A 22739-nucleotide genomic window follows, 5' to 3' on the forward strand; every position below is an offset into this window, starting at 1 on the left:
ACTGTGTCTTGTTTACAAAGGAATCTGCGATGAAATGAAACGAACAAATGCACAGGGTCTTTTTCTTATTAAAAATAAAGTTCAACCACGCATTCCTAATGTTAGAATCAGAAGGACAACGACTGTGTTTTTCCACAACCTGACACACAGCATGACATTTTTCACTCTTCAAAAACATGTTTATCGCCTACTTGCTCGATCCAGTGTTAGCGTCACGTGTGTTATTTACCTACTACTTGTCATGCGTGAATCAGGGGGTGAGGCTACAGTGGTAATGATGTAGAAGCAGGTGTTGATCTTCTTCTGCAGAGGCGTTCTTTTAAATATCTGACATATATAGTCATAAATCGACATTCCAAAATGAGTCATTTTCAGACCTTGGTTTCAATAAAAGCTGTCATTTGAACTAACAAGTAAGTTTTCAGTTCTGAAACTTACAGGATATTCTTTTAGTATGATGACCTCTTAAGGCCCTTTCACACAGGGCACGACAACAGCACCACTGCGCTAAGAAAACACATTTATTTTAATGGCAAGCGCCGCGTGAAAAAGTTAAAAAAAGTTCAACTTTCGCCACTCTGTGAAGATTACCCACGCGGCCAATAGAAACGGGGCATCAAACGACTAGATGTCTAGAACTCCCGTAAATGTTTTGAAAACTCCGCCTACTTTGCTCTGGCCAGCACAGCGCAAATATCGCTTTGTATCTGAAGGGCTACGCCGAACCCAGCGGCCAGCGCAGCACATTCCGTGTCCTGTCTGAAAAGGCCTTTATGAGTCAAATGCTCAAGGAAAATTTGATTTCTTAATTCATGACCCCTTCAAGTATTTTTACACAAAGAAATTATTTTGATACTTCAAAGTTTATCAGCAATTACAAGCTGATTAAATATTAAAATACAATTAAATATTATAATACATTTAACATTTTTTTCAAAGTATACATTTAAACAAACTAAATTACAGAATGTAAATGCAAACAAATCTTAACTGAAGCCATAGCAAAATAATAATTGATATTTAAGTAATGTTCTTTATACAGAACCTTCAGCAGAGGCATCAGTGACGTAAATAATGTAAGTGAGGCGCATGAGACAAGAGTTTTCGATGAATAAACACAACTATGATGTTTTGGAATTATGAAAACAATTAAACACTAAAATATTTCTTCTACAACATGCTTAAGGTAGGGTGATATAATGAATATTCATGATATTTAAATTAACCAATGTAAAAACAATATAATTGTAACAAGTTTGAGAACATTATTAAAATTCCTCAAATTTAAACTTTAGTAGCTAAAATGGCATTTGAGTTGGTCATTTTGATACATTTACTTGAATCAGTTCAAACCATCTTTTTTCAAAGTATCAATTCAATAAATAAGATTCTGATTAAACTAATTGTTTCCATCGTTCAAAAATGTTCATAGAAATCTACATGTGGCATTAAATATAACAGTAAAATATACGTGTAGGTTAAAACTCTTCTTCATTAATGGATAAGTAACATACTTTAAGTATTTCAATTGTTTTCACTGGTGTTTCTTACATTCAACTTTTTGAATGCACTTGTCAACAGTGGCTGTTTGGTAAAATGACAGATCCTCTTATTGAGATGTATAATGATGAAATGGCAAAAAAAAAGAAGAAGATATCTTTAGCTATTTTGCCCATCCCTAGCATGAAGAGTAATGCTAAAGCATTTTGTGTGCGTTTTTCTATTCATCTCATCTACATGTCTTTCTCTCCATCGTCATGCTAATACTCTTCACCAGTTTCCTCCTAGCTCGACAGCTTCACAGCTCGTTTTTTTTCCTTTTAATGGAAATATCACAACTCAGCCATGCAACAGTGCTAAAATAGCAGTCATCTACAAACTTCAATGGGTCTTTATATCCTAAAATGACATGACTGAGTTATAAATGTCAATAATTGCTTTGCTTTTTATTTTTGTCTCTTGCTTGCAACACAATCAACCAGTCAGACTGGTTCCCAGTGGGCCCTGGGGCCACCGAGGGAGAGAGAGAGAGAGAGAGAGAGAGAGAGAGAGAGAGAGAGAGAGAGAGAGAGGGTGGGGCAGTGTCTTCTTTGTAGTAACGCTAAAACTACAACTACTTCCTGCACTCAATTGTCAAGCTATCCTGGTGAACCTGTAACATATCCAGTTTTTAGATGTCAAAAATACCAATTCTTTGTATTCATAACCTAATAATTCTAGTAATGTTTACATAATGTAGCAGCTAACTATTTAAAACCTTGTCTAAACCAGCAGGTGAACCTATTTTTAAGTCCATAGGGCCACTAAGTTTGAGTCACCTGTAATTAAATCTTAAGCAGGCCCATTGGCACAGGTCAGGGCGGCTCTCCACTCCCCATTTCCCTAGACACATAGCACCTGTCTAGGTGATGAGGGAGCAGGGAGGTCCTGGGTGACAAGGTGTGTGGCTCAGGTGAGGCCCTCTTAAGGGAGAGTTTAGAGGTTATTACAAGTAATCAGTCGTAATGAACGCCACACCATTATACCTGAGAGTCACACGAACACACACCCACATTTCCCTCAGGTGGGGCGCTTTTTCAATTCACCTATGTGTTGTCCCTAAGCAAAGAATAGCTGCTAATTATAATTGCACAAAGCACACAAGGCCCCAACGCTCAAAACAAACTTGTGGTGCGGTCTGACAAGAAGATCCATGACAATCAGCCCAAAACTAAGTGCATGTAATGCTTAAGGGATGTACAAACTACGCTTACACACTTCTTTGCCATTTCTGAATTTAAACTTGTTCTATATTTAATTTAAAAAAATGCTGTTTCTTTAAATAACTAAATACACCTGTCCATCTGAAAAAGGCAGAACATAATACTGGGATGGTACACAGACTTAAGGGTGATGGGGTGACAGAATATACTTCTACTCACCGCTGTAAACTCAAAGTCCTTCTGATTGGCTAAATTGAGGACGTAATCAATTCGAAACTTATTTGCTGGACAGGCTAACTGGACTGGAGGTACCAACATGGACATTGCCGTCACAATAGTCTGTAAAGGAACAAAGATAGTCAGATTCAGTGCATTCACGTTTTAACACGTTTATGTGTTAAAGTTTAAGTTTTACATGATTAAAAAGTTAAACTCAAGAACCTTCAACACTTACCTCTATAGCTTCTTTTATATTATTCTTGATGTCTTGAATTTTCTGTTTTTTCTCTCTGTAAAAAAAAAAAAAAAAAAAAAAACTTAGTTACTTCAGATCAATTAATTTTTAGGCAACATGTAAAATGTCATGTAACATGTCATAAATGGTATTAATTAAACAACTTAATGCTACTTAGGGGTGGACGTTAAACCATTTTTTTTAAATCACAGTATAAATCGTACATTAGAATTATTTTTGCTGGAAATTCAACAAAAATAGTTTTATATTAAAATTTTTACAAGGTTATTTGTTATAATAACCATGTGTTGAAGTCTAAGTTTGAATAATCCATTGAATTAAATACTTTACAAATTAAGGTGCTTCATCGCAATTAATTACTTTTTCTATTTCCTTCACTATAATGGATGCAAAATGTCTCACATTATAAAACGCTGGAGTTAAAAACGAAAGACTTGTAACTAATATTATAAAAATGACGGTTCCGACTCTCTTAATTCTTATTGGATGAGCTGCAAGTTGTTATAGACCTTATGTAGCCCTGCCCCTTTTCAGCTCTGCGCTCATTGTGTTCTGTCTCCCGGCTTGTATTTCCATAGCATACGGATTTATGAATGAACCGCTTGTTTTAAAATCTTCCCGGTCTACTGACATTTGTTATGACATCCGCTTGAAACATTACAATGCTCATGATATTGTTAAACTCTACATAAATTCATAAAATAGTAAATTCATTTCAGCAGCTAATTACTCTTCAACAGCGATGCCATAGAAATATTTAGAGCTATGGAAGTTCACAGACATATTTCTAAAGATTGCTGCGCGCTTGTTTGTCTGGCACAAAAGGTCTATAAATTAGCCGAAATACAAACACATGACCATACTTAAATTGAATACCATATTAAATGCATGTAAATAATGTATTAGTACATGTTTTGTGTCTCATGAACAAGCATACATTGTTTAGAAAAATCTCTAACATTACACAGCATATACATCCAAGCCCTAGCATTAATTATTCTGTTCACTTGACTTTTTCCTGCTTTCTAGTCATCAAATTAGAACTTGTTTTCCAGTTGCTAAAACCACAATTTTACTATTGACTAATTCATGCAACAATTATTTATTTTGTCTTAATTTAACATTCACATTTTTATGACTGTCCTAATTTCTATGGCCTCTGTAGTGTTTTTGGACATCTCTACTACACTGTTCGGGGAGTAGATTATAGCAACTTTAGAAAAAGTACTCACAAAACTGGTTTCAAACCAGCTATGCATTTCTGGATAGTAAACTACTTATTGAAATAAAAAAGTCAGCATTTAATTATAATGGGATTTTCAGTGAGCATTATCCATAGTGCATTAATAAAACAAAATAAAGCACTGCATTTCACAATAAATATATATATATACACTAAGGTTATACATAGAACACTCTGAAATACATCAAGAGAACACCACAATAAACATAAAGCACGCCTTTACCACAATGACTTGAATTTCAACATCCTCCCAAATCTTCAAAAGTAGTAAGACCATCACCGAAGAACATTACAGCAAGACGAATTTGCCAACAAAATGGCAAGCTGGGATTGTTTATGCTCTATATCATACTTGACTGTATGCTAAAGTTATGGATGCAATAAAAAACTAGTATGAGTTTGACTTAAGCGGAATCAAAAAAGTACATAGATGTGAAAGCCATACTTACTCAGCATTGAAGCCATTGACATGTAAAATGCGCATCTGTTTGACTATGGTGCTTTTCCCCGATTCTCCAGCCCCTGAGAGACGAGCAAGAGAAAGATATAAATCACAAGGGATGTGGGAGGAGGGGGGTCAGATATCACCTGATTCAACAGGAATAATTAATTAAATTTCACAGTAGCATTTCTTTTAAACCACAAACTAAACATGGATTTCTAGCAGGAAATTCATATTAAAATCCAAAGCAGAAATCTGCATATCAATTATTATTCCAAATATCCGTGTAGCAGATTCAAAAATGTCATAAATAATAATGCCATCATAACTAACTATCACATTCAACCCCTTTTATATGAAATATCATAACTTTGTCTGTTACTATGCAAATAGAATTTTCAAATACCCTCACGCTTTACGAATCCATATTTCATATCACACAAGATTTCAAAAAGATGCTTCATTCACTGATTGTGATAGTTCATTAAATTATGAACACTCCACTATCACCAATCAATGCTCTTGTAAGTAAACTTTAACTAACTGGTTAGCCATCCATTACATCAATATTGAAATGCAAAATAAAATAATGTTAAGGAACTCTTAGAGTCATAGTTGTCAAACACTGACAAAGCTGAATGATTCTACAATTTATGGTCAATAGCGCACAGTTGTCTGAGAAGAGAGTTAACTTCTCCCCAGTACAAGCTACAGAATCAACAAAACACCTCAGATTTAGGTTCTCAGTTCAGAAGCATGATGAGAACCTCTTTATCACAACACATATTCTGTTACCAGGCTCCAACTGTGTCAAACAGGCCTGTTTGCATACAGAAATTCCACTTTTGTGCTCCAATTACACTGGTACACATCCCTAAATCATATATCATTATGACACACTTCAATCATGGGTATCTAGAAATATCCCCGTTTCCTCCCTTAAATACCAGACATTATGATTTAGAGTGCTTTGCTATGTTGAATACATGGGATTTTGATTTAGAACAGAGTACTTTTAGGCCATGTGTATAGCTGAACCATGCTAAACAAATAGAACTGGGTTTTATCAGACCAGTCTCTTAAACAGAGACTAAATCAAATCAAACCAATGTTAAAACATCTTCATGCCTGGCTACGAAAAGGCTATGAAATTGAAATGCTTGCTGATTATATCAGGTTCAAGGTAGCAAGGTAAGTAGTGTTAGTCTAATATGGGTTTTTAATGGCCTAAAACACAAGTGCCGAAATCTAGAGAACAGGATGGCCAACTGATGATGCTGATATAAACATACTAGAGTTTAATGAAAGCAAATAAGACTAATTAAATATCGTAATTTTAAATAATAAATTACTGAAAAACTGAATAAACAACTGAAAATGTGTATCATTCAATCATTGACTATCAGTAGATTTTTGGAAATTACACTTCCAAAAATTCTGTTATTTGCCTGGCTAATACAATGGTCTACCAATAATCTAAAATATGAATGTATTAAGCATATGAAAAAATATTAACTGATACTGATATTAATCAGTTTCTGCTACAAATTTAAAGTGTAAAAATATAGGGGGGAACTATATATGTCATCTCTTACTATTATAATTTTAGGGATGCCCAGAATGCTAAACCATAAAATAGTACTATGCAAGCAACCCTAGGTATAAAATGTCAAAATGATTTCAAATGTCTTCAGATATACAGCATGTCAAAAAGTCTTAAAGTTAAACCTAAACCCCCCAAAATATGCATTAATCTCCCAATAACTTTAAAGTTATTTTGTTTCTATCTATATGAACAGGAATAAGCACATTGCTACTTTAATGAAACAATCTTATGGCGAGACACCCCAGGTGAATAGGGTAAAAAAATTAACTAACAGATATCACCATACTACCCCAGCGGATTGATAACATAAAAAAATTCCAAACATTTTTTGTATTACAAGTTTTCTACAATGTTATGTTTAAATATGCAAATTAGGTGTTATGTAATTAAGTATGCACTAATTTGCATGCATTTCTAGAACAAAAATCTGAATATTGGATGACATCAGGTTCAAAATTCTCATTTAATTTTTTGGACATATTAAATTCAAAAGGTTTTTACAGAGGGAATTTTGGATATCTCTTATCACTCACATAAATCAGAAAATACTATCAACAGCCAGAAAAAAAATATATATATTTTTTCACCATTTTTTTTTTTTTTTTTTAGGAATAAAATGTATAAAATCATGCAAATTATATATCAACGAATCCCTCTGAAAAAACCTTCAGAATATAGAGAGGAATAAAACTGTAAAGTTTAGTGTATATAAGTTCTGCTGAAGTGGAGATTTCTGACTAAAAAAATTATTTTGAGAAAACTGCCTTTAAAGATATTTACTGTATCTATATCTATACTATATATCTATATATATACACTGTATCTATATCTATTGAAATCTATAGACGCAAATACATAAAGTGCTATAAAACATACACTTAAAAGTGTATTCTGAAAGTTTTCTTTCCACCAGTCTGAAAAAAACACTTTATGAAAAGCCAAAAAGTGCAAAATCTCAAAATTGACAGGTGTGCATTGGCCTGTAGTGTCCCCCCCCTTAAACTCATGAACATGTAATGTGTTTGAGAGTTTGCATACATATCTCAATGAGATAGTTGTAAATGAATTATAAAAATCAAGTGAGCCCAAATATTTCCATAATGCAAAACGTAATCAACACAAATCAGATGGGAATGAATGGAGAGACTGAAGCACCACAGGCCTCCAAACCTAAGCCCCGAGGTGTCCACTACTACAGCACAGGAATCCCAATCGACATCATCTACTCGAACAAATGCATCAAATTCACACAAAACGCTACGCGTGACAAGGCCCCGATGACGTCACGCGCGTCAGTCAGCTCGTCCAGCAGGAATCTGCAGCAGTGAGTGACAGAAGAGCCTCAGCTTGCGTTCAGACCAACCTACCTAACAGTAGTAGTCGATGAGTTGCTCTGTAGATCTGTTTGTCTTTCTGGAGCTGCTTCTCTATCTTTTTGTTAGCTTCTCGCTGGGCCTTCTCCTCATTTCGCTGGTCCTCAGTTTTACTGTTGCCCAAACAACCCATTTTCCCGAAAACCCAAGAAAAGTTTTGGGGGGGGTGGGGGGGAGGTGAATCTAGCGTATGAATAAATGATCCAAATTCCTTGATTGGCCTCCGATCAGAACACTTTGATGGAAAACCGGGACATTTATACTTGTATGCACATAACTCCCCTGGATTTCGCTGATAAGGGCAGGGGAGCACGGGGAAATATGAAAGCTATGGGTGACTAGTATTGGCGAGAATAGGTGGTGGTGGTGGTGGTGGTGAAAACACTAGGCCGGCCTACAGACGGCCGAGTCCTGTCGAGCGCTTGCTGCTATAAAATATGAGATTTCTCTGTGTGGATGTGCATCCAGCGAAGCCTTCGACGTTACATGAATGATTTCGGCTTTCCCACGACGGCGATTTAGCACATTTCCCGTCGCGAATCCATGGTCGGTTCCCCGATATAACGACCGACTCCTATTAAAATCATGAATAGCTCCACAAAACGCGATTCTTTTCGGTATCTTGCTGTCGAATCCGTTCGCCAATGCAACGAGACGGGCAGAACGAGATAGAAAGGGTGGCTACAAATTAAAAAAATAAATATTTCCACCAAAATGACGGCATGTGGATCATTCCGCCCTGCGCCGTGGCCGACATGAACCTTTTAACTCCGTTACGAAACGACGTTGTCTGCGAGAAAAATACGGTGGTGCTGCTGAAAAATCCCCCTCAGATTGACGCTATTTTCCCTCCTGTTCTGCTTATGGTGACTGATCGCTTTTTTTCGGCTTGTCCAAATCAAACGAGGCCCGTCTTCTCCGTTACTGTAATTTGAATTTCTCCTCACATCCGTAGGCTTTGCTTTGACGCGAGCGGCGATCCTTACGGTTCTTTCAACCGCAGATGCAAATGCGACCGATTCCGTCGATTTTTTTTTACCGGTTATCGCAGTCCGAGTCCGCTGTCAGGCTACGCTTTGTATCCTTCTTGAATTCGGGTGGTAGATCATGTGCATTTGGATACGTGAAGATAAATCCGACAGCACAACGACAGCGATGGATTCCCTACGGACGGAGCGCGTTGAATCCCCAATTGTGGCGAATGAATCCTTTTCGAGGGTGTATTTTTAGCGATTATTTCCTTTTCTCAGTGAATTGTACATTGAGATAGATAGCGTTGAAGAGATGGGTGGGGCAAACAGCTCTCATTGAACGGGCAAGGCTAATCACATGACAGCGTCAGCAAAAAAACGTCAGCAAGCGGCGATTCTGCGGAGAAAAGGCGCCCTCTTTGAAGACATGAATCATACGTGATAAAGTTCGCGATTCCCTCCGATCCATCTTTGACTACTGACAGTTATAGCTGCTTATATGTAGGCAGTGCGATATACTCTTATGTTTAAAGTAGAAGTCTCTCAACCACAGCTTCAACCTTAAATTATGTAAATATGCGCATCTTACACGGAATTGGGAACTGAGAACTGTTCCCGTTAAAAACAAACAAACACAGGAGTCGAATAATAATTAAATCATTTTAGGCAGTTAATGGTTCTTGAACGTGCATTCTGCATCCGAGGCGGACTGAACATCGTTTTTAAATACTCTGACCAGTGTAGTTCGGTTCCCGAATGGATGACTCTTATGAGTCGGTTCTTTGTATCGAATCACTACCATACAGCGCGACTAGTGCGTTCAGATTCCCGAACGAATGACTCGGTTCTTTTTAGTGAATCAAACATTTATGAATCGCACGGAACACTTATACTGAACGTGTACTAAAACATACACATAATGTTTTATTCTAATAAGTGGTGTTTTATAAATAATAAAATATATTTTTAAAATTATTTTTTTTTTTTATTAATATGAAGTCAGAACCAGTTCTTGTAGGCTATTGCTGTCTGAAAAGTCACCAAAAACTGTTTAAGCATACCTTTTGTAAAAACTGCATTAAATTTACTTCAAATTTGTTTTATCTGTTCTCTATCTGAAATGTTATGTAAATCTGAAATTTGCATTGCACCAGGCTATGCAATACGAGCTACAGTTCTTCTTTCAACATAAAATGAGTCATATTTAATTAGTAAAAATGACAAAAAGATTGTTTGAATGTTTGTGGGTAAATTTGTCCATACATAATACCGAGGACTTTCAGTGAATGTTAATTAAAACTCCCCCTTTATGTAAGAATTAGTGTAGTACCTGACACATTTGTGTGAAAGGACACTTAATTATTAATGACTGCAGTGTAAATGAATGTAATTGCACATATGAGCAAAAAAGAGGGAATAAGTTACTCGATTTTCTTAATATTTTAAAAGTGCAAAAAGTTTCAAGGTGTATTTTACAGCCACTGATTTAAGCACGATTGCAACAACATACAATAGCAACCAGAAGTAAATGCTGCAAAGCCATGTCACAACCGAAGGTGTCCAAGCTCACGTTCATTTACATGGTTAAAAGTGCTTTTTCTTATCATTAAAAGTTTCCTACAACAATATTTAGGCTTTATTTTGTAAACTGAGTCCTTCTGCGAGATTATTTAATTGTTATAACATTAAATATTAAGATAAATCTGGATAAGCCACATTTTAAGCAACAAAGAAATGTCCAGATAACTTAAAAAGTAGACCTCCGTGTTGCGAATCGCCACAAGCCTTAAATATCCTTTGTGATTATTTACTTGTGCAATATATGAAATTCTAAATAAAAAAAAATAAAAAAATAAATCAGAAACACTATAAAACTATCTATGGCACCAGCATATAGTCTATTCTGACAATTAATGACTATATTCATTAGACTAAACAGGATAGCAAGGACTTCTTATAGGGGTTTAAAACAGTTAATCTAAATTAAAACAAAATAAAATAATTCTGAATAAAAATAGTCTGAACATATGCAGTATATTACTTTTTAATGTAAATATTATACATTACATTCATCAGACATGCTAGAAAGAAAATATACACCGTATATATCTGTCAATAAACCAGATATAACTTGTACTTTGTGAAGTTTTTTTGTGTATACACCCCATGCATTGGTAGGTGTGAATTACAGTCTAGACATACAGAGCCGTTTTTTATTATTATTTTCAGTGTCAAGGCTCTGCTATTTCATTCAAGCTAGTAACAGCCTAAAGCCAAACAAGTATGTCGATTTTTCTAATAAATTTATATTGCGCCAAACAAAGCCTTGAAATAATGACAAGATAGCCAGAGAGTAAACCAAAGAATCCAGAAACATAGTGCTAGTATAAGAGATCATACACAAGTCAATGTGATGATGTCAACACATGAGAGATAAACTACTGTATAGCAGTGACCGAATTGGAAAATGACGTTTCATTGAGCTATTTTTTGACACACCATGGTCTATTTTTGATCCCTTAATCTTTGTGCGATGTTCAGGAGCAGAGCCTAAACAGACTCATTTGGAAACTTGGAAAGTCTAGTTTAACAGTGAGGTCGTATTATTAAAGGTTAAAAATCAACACAAAGTTAACTACACAAGCCACCATCTTCAGTTTCAGTGGACACACCCAATTAAATTCCATTCTGAGACAAAACCAAAGTTATCACCTTTAAATGTAAGGATGCATGATAATGTATGGATAAACTCATAATGGGGATGGTTTGGGTGATCTATCACCAGAAGGTGGCAGCATTTCTCTAATATTTGATCTCCACCAGACTTGTTTTTTGTGGAACACTAGGCCATTTGTGTCCAGAACTCTATATGCATTGCTGGGTAGTAACTAATTATGTACGTAATCACATTCCAAAAATTATATACTTGTAATTAGATTATATTCATAATTAGAGTACAGTTACATTTTTATTGACTGCACGATTACCTAATGTTCATAAAATGACAGTAAATTATTCATAATTTATTGATTCTTCTTTTTTTGTCTTTTAAATGGTCCTTTCTAAGCCTATTGCTTATGTATGTTCAGAAAGACTTCCAGTTTTGTGGAATTACACAAGTCAGAGGCACACATCATAACAAATAAAATATTTAATCTTTCTGTGTTTTTCAGTTTGATTGTTTTTATTTTTTGAAATTTTTAATTTTTATGGTTAAATTAATGATTATTTTTTCATCAACAAACAAATCCTCAGCAGTTCTTTCACAAACCCCAGTTTGGGAAACCGTGACGTAAATTAAGGTTTAAAGGGTTAGTTCATCCAAAAATGAAAATTCTGTCATTAATTACTCACCCTCATGTCGTTCCAAACCCATAAGACCTTCGTTCATCTTTGGAACACAAATTAAGATATTTTTGATGAAATCTGAGAGTTTTATCCCCCATAGAAAGCAAGGTAAATACCACATTCAAGGTCCAGAAAGGTAGTAAAGACATTTTTAAAATAGTCAATGTGACTACAGTGGTTCAACCTGAATTTTATGAAGCGAAGAGAATACTTTTTGTGCGCAAAAACAAAACATAGGATTCTCCTATGTTGTTACATTCAGTGCTTCCAGGTTCTACATCAAAACACCGGCTCATTATTGGCCGGCTCCTGCGTCAGCATCACACGCATGCGTCGTGCTGCTCATGTGAACACTGTTGGCCAATACTGAGCCGGCATTCTGACGTGAAACATTTCTACTACTTTTCTGGACCTTGAATGTGGTAATTACGTTGCTTTCTATAGGGGAAAAAAACTCTGATTTCATCAAAAATATCTTAATTTGTGTTCCGAAGTCGGCACCGATAGCCTAGCGGTTAGTGTGCAGACACATGGCGCGAATGCGTTCACGGCGACCCGAGTTCGATTCCCGTCTCGAAGTCCTTTGCCGATCCTGCCAAATGCTTTCCTGTCTGCTCTCTACTGTCCTATCTGAATAAAGGAACAAAAATCCCATAAATGTAACTTAAAAAAAAAAAAAATTGTGTCCCGAAGATGAACGAAGGTCTTAGGTGTGTGGAACGACATGAGGGTGAGTAATTAATGACAGAAATTTCATTTTTGTGTGAACTAACCCTTTAATGCACTTTATTTTGTAGATGACATTTTTTTTGACAGTATTTTTTTGGTCTCGTCTGCCAAAATTAATAATTAATTAACTAATTAAATGTATTATGTATTATTCTTGTTTTATCCCCCATAGAAAGCAAGGTAAATACCACATTCAAGGTCCAGAAAGGTAGTAAAGACATTTTTAAAATAGTCAATGTGACTACAGTGGTTCAACCTTAATGCTATGAAGCGAAGAGAATACTTTTTGTGCGCAAAAACATGAGGGTGAGTAATTAATGACAGAAATTTCATTTTTGTGTGAACTAACCCTTTAATGCACTTTATTTTGTAGATGACAATTCTGGGTTCTTATCCCTCTTTCTATGTTTTTTTTCGCCCATTTTGTCATTGGACAGTAAGCGCTATATAAAACTGTTACACAATAAAGTTTAACACAAACCTTTAACTCAGGACCTATTTGTGTTATGTCACATTACATAAAACAATCCCTTTCAAGGAAAGAGGTAATTCTGGGAATTAGTCGCCTTCTCCTTGTCTATTGTTATAATAAGAACTGCATGCCTTCCTCAAGATTTTAAGATCTGCTGAGACCCGAAACAAAAAAGCTATTGTTAGCAGTGTGACAATCAACACGATAAAGTTTCGGCATGCATTACAGACGATTTGGCTTAATTTAGTTGTGTGTAGCCAGAGGTTAACAGCCACTGACTCTATTAAAAACTGGATGTGGATTGTGTTGAATGTCTTTTGGCATGCCCTGCATGAAGTTACATGATCAACAGTGGACTTCTTATGAGTCCATTCATCTGATTTCATGCAATATTTCATCCTTCATGAGAGGATGTGATTCTGTTTAAGTGAGCAATTACACCATGCAATCACTTAAACTAAGATATTACTCTTGTGGGCTTGCAGCTGTGAGCAGTGAGATCCAGCTTCAACAACAGAGGCGGCAGTCAAAAGCGGCCACATCAAAAGAGTTAAGCTAAGAAAAATTTTATTGAGGTCAATTTTGAGTTAAAACGACAAATTATTATTAAAGCCCATAAGCAGGAAGAACGCATTCTATGGACACACTTCATAACCACACTTCCTTTTTAGACGTGCCCACATATCACGCTCCATATCAAGCGCCATAAAACACAAACACGCAGAGATCGTTTTACTACATTCTAAGGTTGCAACAATCAGCTTTGTATGTGTGTGTCATCTGTTTTTGAACCGAGCACCCGCATGACTAGAGTATTTTGGTCACAGAGCTTAACAGTTTCTTCGTTTGTGTCGTCGGGCTGCCCTCCTTTTCTTGTGTAACTTGTTAAAAGAAGAAGAGCTCTCATAAAGGTAGCGGCATATGAGGCCTTGTGTAATACTGCTTTATCAAACCATGCGTGGCTGCTCTAGCGCTGTTTACACCTCCAAGAAAAGCCAAAGGGGGAAATCCAACAATCCAAAAAAATAAGGCATTGATGCTAGGAATTTCTTGGAATTCATAACACCTTTAAATATAGAATCAACATGTATTCCAGTTGGATGGGCATACCCTTACGAAAAAGAAACTTCTTTTAAACTAAAAATACTTTCAGTCTACTTGTTATATACTTCTTCTCAGAAATACTTGACTTAAGTATACTGACAGAAAAGTCTGAGTATATTAGGCCTGTACTTGTACTCAATCTTTTGATTGAGATATACTTAAAAGTATAATTAGGTAGTATTCTAAGAATACTTGGCTTGTAGTTGTTTAATCGTTTAATAGAGTAGCCTATTAAATATACTTTTTCACATCGTTTTACATACAGTACAGTCCAAAAATTTTGGAACCACTAAGATTTTTAATGTTTTTAAAAGAAGTTTCGTCTGCTCACCAAGGCTACATTTATTGAATTAAAAATACAGTAAAAAACAGAAATATTGTGAAATATTATTACAATTTAAAATAACTGTGTACTATTTAAATATATTTGACAAAGTAATTTATTCCTGTGATGCAAAGCTGAATTTTCAGCATCGTTACTCCAGTCTTCAGTGTCACATGATCCTTCAGAAATCATTCTAATATGCTGATTTGCTGCTCAATAAACATTTATGATTATTTTCAATGTTGAAAACAGCTGTGTACTTTTTTTTTCAGGATTCCTTAATGAATAGAAAGTTCAAAAGAACAGCATTTATCTGAAATACAAAGCTTCTGTAGCATTATACACTACCGTTCAAAAGTTTGGGGTCAGTAAGAATTTTTATTTTTATTTTTTTGAAAAGAAATTAAAGAAATGAATACTTTTATTCAGCAAGGATGCATTAAATCAATCAAAAGTGGCAGTAAAGACATTTATAATGTTACAAAAGATTAGATCTCAGATAAACACTGTTCTTTTGAACTTTCTATTCATCAAATAATCCTGAAAAAAAATATTGTACACAAATATTTTGTACAATTGTACACATTAAATTTTTCTTGAGCAGCAGATCAGCATATTAGAATGATTTCTGAAGGATCATGTGACACTGAAGACTGGAGTAATGATGCTGAAAATTCAGCTTTGCATCACAGGAATAAATTACTTTGTGAAATATATTCAAATAGAAAACAGTTATTTTAAATTGTAATAATATTTCACAATATTACTGTTTTTTAACTGTATTTTTAATTAAATAAATGTAGCCTTGGTGAGCAGACGAAACTTCTTTTAAAAACATTAAAAATCTTAGTGGTTCCAAACTTTTGGACTGTACTGTATAGTCTTATAAACTCGCATTGTTTTAAAATATTGATTTATAAAGAAATCAGACATGTTCCTAGTTCTGAGTATCTGAATTTTTGTGTAGGCTAGTCCACTTGTAGTGTACATAGGAATTCACTTCAAATGTACTTTACTCTTTCCTCGCCACTGACTGACGGTGCGTTCCAAACGGAATGTATCGCCCTCCGAAGGGCACTTCGAAGTGAAAATAATCACGGCCGCCATATTGAAGGGTCGTTCCAAACCGAAGTGCTCGAAACTGGCCACTTCAAAGGGCCCTTCGGAATGAAGGATTTCGAAGGGTACAACTGATGGACACTTCGGGCCCCCATCATCCTTTGTTTGGTGTCACAGAATGGGTACAGGAGGTTAGGAGTTCGATTTTACCTATTTACAGCTCCTTTTATCAGTCCATTCAAATGTTTAAAATACATAGATACAATATACAATATGGTGTGATAAACCTAAAATAAATAAATAAATACGGTTAAAAACGGTTAACAAAGGGCGCAGCTTGCACAGTCTACTCCTCCTTGATTGTCTTGTTGAGATGACGCTGAAGTGTGTTCCAAAAGAAGCTCTCACTCTGGAGGGTAAACCCTTTGAAGGGATTAGGGCATAGGGATGAGCCCTTCCGAATGGAACGCAGGGAGAATTTTCCGGCTATCAGTGTTTTCACTGTTATACGATAGGGGGCGTTATTACGCATCTTCTGAAAGATCACAGAATCTCCAGATCAAAACACAGGAGGAGAAGAAGCTGAAACAAGTGATAGAAAATTGCTCATGCAAATGTAAAATAACACGATAATCAACATTAAACAGCATGTAAATCAAAACTGCCTTACTTTACTAAATGAAACCTCGACCAGGACGAGATGAACTCGATCTACTCATCTATGTTTTGAACATTGTTCTGAATCCCATCCGGACAAAGTCTTTGACAAAAATGCAATTTTCTCAGCTTTTTGTTTAAAATGTTCCCTTTTTTATGAAACTTACCCACATTCAAGTGTTGATAAAAAAGGGTGCATGAAGCTAGAGTAAACTGTTTTTAAAATTAGTTAAAGGTAGTTAAAGGCATTTTTCAAGTATAAAAATGAATATCTAAATAGGAACATAGCAGTATACTTTAAATGCAAATAATATATAAATATTGAACTATAAGTATGATGTTATGTTCACCTAAAACTTACAAAGTATACTTGCAGTATTAAACTTCTAAACTAGTAGTTTACTGAGTGTATACTTCAAAATATACTTTCATAAACTAAAAAAAATATACTACCCCCCAGTTTCACAGACAAGGCTTAAGCTAGTGGCAGACTAAAATGCATATTGTAGCACAACTGAAAGCAACTTCCATTGCCATTGTTTTGTCTCAAGATGCACACCAGTAATGTTTTTTTTCTACGGCAAGTTTATAAAAGCTACTTAAATGCCCTAATTGAACTAAGGCCTAATAGAGTACCTCAGGTGTTTTTGTAGGCAAAACCCGGAAGCGAGTTAGCATTTTAGGACTTCCGCTTCCATCGCTCCGAAGTCAATGGGTTTTTTGAATGGGTTTTTGCTAAATAGCCTGAAATAAGGTCTGTGGTTAACAAAGCCTCTGTTTTGATCTATGACATAAAACACACCCGTTATAACCTGCTTGTAATTTTTTTAAACCTTTATTGTGTCTTAAAAACGGCGGTTGCTAACAAATTGCTAAAAGGGACTACTTCCTTTAGACGTCATCATGACAAACAGGACATTTGGACAGCATTTCTCATAAAAAAGTGGATAAGTATTCATATGCAGCGCAGATGATAATCAGTGAGCATGTTTTTAAATAAAGTTGTTTTTTAAATAAAGTCTGAGGAAGCTTGGCGGTGGTGATATTGATCCGCGACCATGGTGTGCTGTAGTCCGTTTATAGCCTACTGTTAGCTTTTTATATCTGGCGACTTTATTTAGGCTTCAAAATGTATAAATGTTGTGTTAACTTGTAAAGATTATCTTGATAGACAAAATGTGTAAGTGTCATAACCCTTTGTTAAACACAGAGCTTATATTTTGCAATTTTCCAAAAGTATATGGGAAAAATGCATAGGCTTTCGATAGAGGGAACCCGTGCGCCGTTAACTTACGGGTTGGCCAAAAAAACACGTCATCCCTGAGGTACTCTATCGTGGCTTAGGCTAAGCCCTATCTGTGAAATCAGGCCTACAAGTATTAAAAAAGTAAACTACTAGTATACTTATACAGTCAAAACAAAATGTATTCAGATATCTTAAGCATTTCATTCATTATTACAGTTTATTCACTATAGTTAAAAAAAAATGATAACAAAATATGACAAGATCTCAGAGTTAAACTGTGTCAGAAAAAAATGAATCTTAATTATGTCAGATAACACTTATGGTCAGGTCAAAGTGTCTGAATAATTTTTGGTTCCAAATTTTTATCAATTTAACTGGTAGTCCACTGTATGAAGAATTTTTGGGTATAAATGTCACAGTTTACTTTATTTTGCTATCCTCACTTACATAAATGAACTATAGTGTCCTGCACCCACTAGTAAAAAAATATCAAAAATATCGGAATAATTTTCGGTTTGACTGAAAAGTTCACTTGTAGTACAGATGCATTACAAAAAATGAGAAACATAGTTGTGAACTAGTTGTGCACTTAAAGTTTACTACTGTTACACTTATGGTACACTTAAATGTACTTGTTTTTATATACTAAATTGGGCAAATTTAGTCCCAAGCAGTATTAAAATAGTACACTTACAAGTTTACTACTAGTACACTGATATTAGTATACTTACTACATAAAGTAGACTTTAGAATATACTTGAACATTACTTAAGTATACTTTATAAAATGAACTTGAAGTATACTTCTTTTTCGTAAGGGAAGACATATCTCATCTTTTGGTTTACAGAAGGTATTCGGTGGCACTTGGTTTTTATCCAAAGAGGAAGTTGCCACTTGACTACTGCAGAAGTAGGCGGAAGGGGAAAAAATAATAAGATATATATGACACAGGAATAGCATTGCAGTTTCAGAAAAGTAAAACAGTTTCACTTCACTTTTGTACAATTTCAGACTAGAATCAGCAGAATGTCTAGATGTATGTTCTGCAAAAATGTCTGAGTTTTTTTGGTACTTATTACTCTTGTTACTAATTATTTTACTCTTTGCTAACACACACACACACACACAACAAGTAGGGCCAGTTCAGCTGCCACAGATTAGATCTTGACCAGATGTTTTCACTGTTAAGACAATGACAATCACAGAGCCAGGTTTAGTCTAAGTTAAAGCACTCAGTCCGTATTAAAACTCAAATTTACTTTAAATGCTCTTTTTGCACTGTATACATTTTAGGGAACATATTCAAAATAGCGGTCAATTAATTTGCATTTTTCAGTGACCGACAAAAACCAGGGTGACCCTAGTTTCCACCAGAATACCACAAAACAACAGACGCTTTCCATGGACAGAGAAAAAAATAGGACCTGAAACTTAAACAAAAGTGATCATTTCATTTTCTTTTTCAACAAGTGATCAGTGAAAGGAGGCACTTTGTTTTTTATATATTATTTATGGATTTGCAATTTTTACAATGTCTAAATACAGATTAAGATTTATGTGAATTTATATTTTCTATCAGTAAACATTGAATGAACGTCAAAATTAAATCAACAAAATGTACAAAATTATAAATGAATGAACCTATGAATGAGAGAATGGGTAACACAAATTTTCACACTTCAAAAATGTAATAAGAAAAGAGATTCACACACAACTCTTCTAATGCAGAAGAAGTTATGGGGAACTTTAACTGAAAAAAATAATAATGCATTGATGCAACTTCTGAATTCCACTAAAATAGTAAATCTGGTTATTTGCTTAATGTCTTCATAAAACAGGAGACAGAAGGAGCGGGACAGGAAATAACTATTTATAAAACACTTTTGAACACTTGAAACAAACTCCACCCACAAGAATTACATAACTAATTCCTCTACCTAGAGAAGTAGAACCTAAAAAATAAGATTTAGCCAACATTACAACTGAAGAATCAGTGCAAGTGATGGAATAAAAATAAAGGCTTCTCGTTTCTGCCTTGCCTAGTCTTGACTTCCACTGTAAGCATATTACTGTAAATGCAATTGTAATCTGGTAATCAGCAGCAGGCCACAGATGCTCTCCATAGATGCTTGTATTGAACCCAGAATAGCCTTTTTACTCATGATGCCCAGATTTTGTATTAGGTCTAAATGATGAAGAGAGTAAAAAGTATAATTTTATAATCCTTAGAAAATGTGACCGAGTAAAGTCATAGCTATTTTAAAATGTAGGCTAATTGTTAAATATAATTTCACACTGCAATAAATTAAATGTCAATCAACAGGTTACATACAGTATGTCAAAAATACAATTATCGAATGGTTTTAATTGCAGCGGAGACGGTCAACTCCCTAAAGTGGCCAAAATCACCATTTTAAGCAACTTTGATCATTTTAAAACCAGTATCTTGTGCTAATTTTGTTTTAGACTCACAAAAATCACGCGTTTAATATCGCTGACGCTTAAAAAACTACTACAGTATTTAGGTTGGAATGGCGGTTACCATGGCAACGTGTTTTAAGGGGCCAGCAGCCGCAAACTTTACGTTAGCTGCATCAGCTGCTCTTATTTACCTCGACTGACAGCAGATAAAGTAGTCGCACCATCCCAGAAACTCGTCTCTTACCTAATAGCAGCAGCCTGTGTGTTTGCTTGTACTCTCTCTTCTCCGCTTTCAGGGTCTTGTCAATGTTTCGACTCCGTTTGTTCTCCGCTTTGACCCGCGCCCTCTCCTCCACTCGCCGCCGCTCCCTGAGCTGCGGGTCACAACTGTCCGAATGGCCGGACTCGGCATCTATGCCGGGGTTCGCACCGGTCCGTCCGCCGGTGTATGTGATAGCCGATTGTGATAACCTAGATCTGAAGCTGTGACACATCCCCATGGCCAGTGCTGGGATCGAACCGTGAGGTGTTTAACATCCGAAAGGAACAGTCATGTAGGATAAGAACACCATGATGATGATGATGATGATGATGGATATCCAGGTCAGGTGGAGAGAAGGCTCGCTATCCCTTACAGCCTTATCGCTCAGGCTTTCCAAAGGTGTCAGTTAGCCTCATCGGGTTTTCCCTCAGGTTCTGATATGGACAGGAGTGAACTTTGACCTGACACGCATAGCGTACTTTTCACTGTTTGTTATTCTTGCTCTACTATTTCTGGACCCCGCTCCAAGTCCCTCCTTGTCCGCTGGAGCTCTCGCCGCTCCTCTCGCTCTCGCGTGCTGATCTGAGATCAGTTCCCTGCCGTAACTTTTGCACAGCGTTAAATTTTCACGAGCAGCAGGGGGAGGTCACTCGCTCCGTGACGTTGTATAAATATTTGCGGCTTCACAGATTATTTTAAGGGAGATGAAAAACTTTTTAAACGAATTACATAATATATTATAATTGAAATTAAATTCCGTAAATATAGAAATAAATATTTATATACATTTATAATCAAATTTACACTTACTGAGTGAAACGAAGTATTTATTTCAATTATTCCCCCTGGCGGTAATATTATCTTGGATGTTATTCATAGTGTTGTATAATGTTGTTGTTCATTGAAAAAAAAAAGGTCACTCGGTGACGTCACGGGGAAAACTATCACAATATAATAATAATTTCCTTTATCTATTTATAGATGTATTATATCATTGTTATTATTAATAATTTGTTTTAATTTTGTTATTATATATTTTATTGTATTATATTTTAGATTATTTTATAATGTACATTGTTATTACTGTAGATAGATAGATAGATAGATAGAAAGATAGATAGATAGATAGATAGATAGATAGATAGATAGATAGATAGATAGATAGATAGATAGATAGATAGATCTTTTGGAGGTAGAGGGTGCAAAAAAATGTAACACTTGTAATAATAATATCCTGTAGGTGGCGTTATTGTACACCATCATGAAAGTTCATGACAAACTTGATGGCTAAAAATTATTTTTAGATGAATGTGATAAAATAAAATCTAAATAAAAATGTTAGATAAAATAAAAGTGTGTGTTTGTGACATATCAGGACACAAATTTGAATAATGACATGGGTATCACATAGATATTACAAGGAGAGGGTGACTTATGAGGACATTACCCCATGTCCCCGTTTTTCAAAAGGCTTATAAATCATACAGAATGAGTTTTTGTAAGAAAGTAAAAATGCAGACAGTTTCCTGTGATGGGTAGGTTTAGGGGTAGGGTTGGTGTAGGGCGATAGAAAATATGGTTTGTACAGTATGAAAACCATTACGCCTATGGAATGTCCCCAAAATTCACAAAAACAAGTGTGTGTGTGTGTATGTGAGACAGGTTACATAGATAAAGTGCATAATGTCTTATTTTCTATAGGATGACAGATGTCACATGTTGAATAAAATAGTCTGAATAAAAGACTCAGTATATAAAAGAAAAGCTGACTCTCTTGCCCTTTATCATTTGCTTTCTCTCATTCCCCCTCTTGATGTGCTCTTTCTGTTTGATTTCCCTTAATAAAATGACTCGTAATTATGAAAGACCTCATTGTATCTACAGATCTGACACAGTTTGTACAAACACCACAGCACTTTGCTAAATAAATGACCGCTCTCCTGTTTCTTGGAAGGTTGAATAACTCGCACAATAGCTTGCCTTCTGTTCTTAATCTGTCCTACAACGTGCCTCATGCACTGACATTATCTACAACAGTGAATTCGCTTCACACTTTCCCTTGGCTTCGGGTCTTTTGAACAACTAAGTTCTTGTGGTGTATCTTAACTTATATTATTCATCGGTGTTTGGATTTTGACAGTAAAACATTAGCTTAATGAATGATGGAAAGATGAATTATTGAGTTAATGTAGTTTAAATGTAGGTTAAAACAACAGACAGTTCTTGTGAAAACTACTTTGAGCACAACAGTGGCATCTGTTGGTAAAATATAAATCTGCATATATGCTGGCCTCCAAATTAAAA

General features: G+C 35.4%; 1 protein-coding gene across 2 annotated transcripts in view; it reads right to left on the reverse strand.

The window, feature by feature from the left end:
• Positions 1-21038, reverse strand: part of gnas (GNAS complex locus) — a 43708-nt gene extending 22670 nt beyond the window's left edge. The window contains exons 1-4 of one of the 2 annotated variants that reach the window (XM_048199038.1): positions 20418-21038; positions 4870-4942; positions 3157-3211; positions 2922-3041 (exon numbers count right to left, since the gene is read on the reverse strand). In XM_048199038.1, the coding sequence (XP_048054995.1) occupies positions 2922-3041; positions 3157-3211; positions 4870-4942; positions 20418-20673 (504 nt within the window). In that variant the 5' untranslated portion in view covers positions 20674-21038. Of the gene's footprint in view, positions 1-2921; positions 3042-3156; positions 3212-4869; positions 4943-7835; positions 9212-20417 lie in introns of those variants that run through there. The other variant, XM_048199039.1, reaches the window with a different exon arrangement.
• Between the last annotated feature and the right edge of the window lie 1701 nt (positions 21039-22739).

The sequence above is a fragment of the Megalobrama amblycephala genome, linkage group LG8 (genome assembly GCF_018812025.1).
Source record: "Megalobrama amblycephala isolate DHTTF-2021 linkage group LG8, ASM1881202v1, whole genome shotgun sequence".
Classification (NCBI taxonomy): Eukaryota; Metazoa; Chordata; class Actinopteri; order Cypriniformes; family Xenocyprididae; genus Megalobrama; species Megalobrama amblycephala.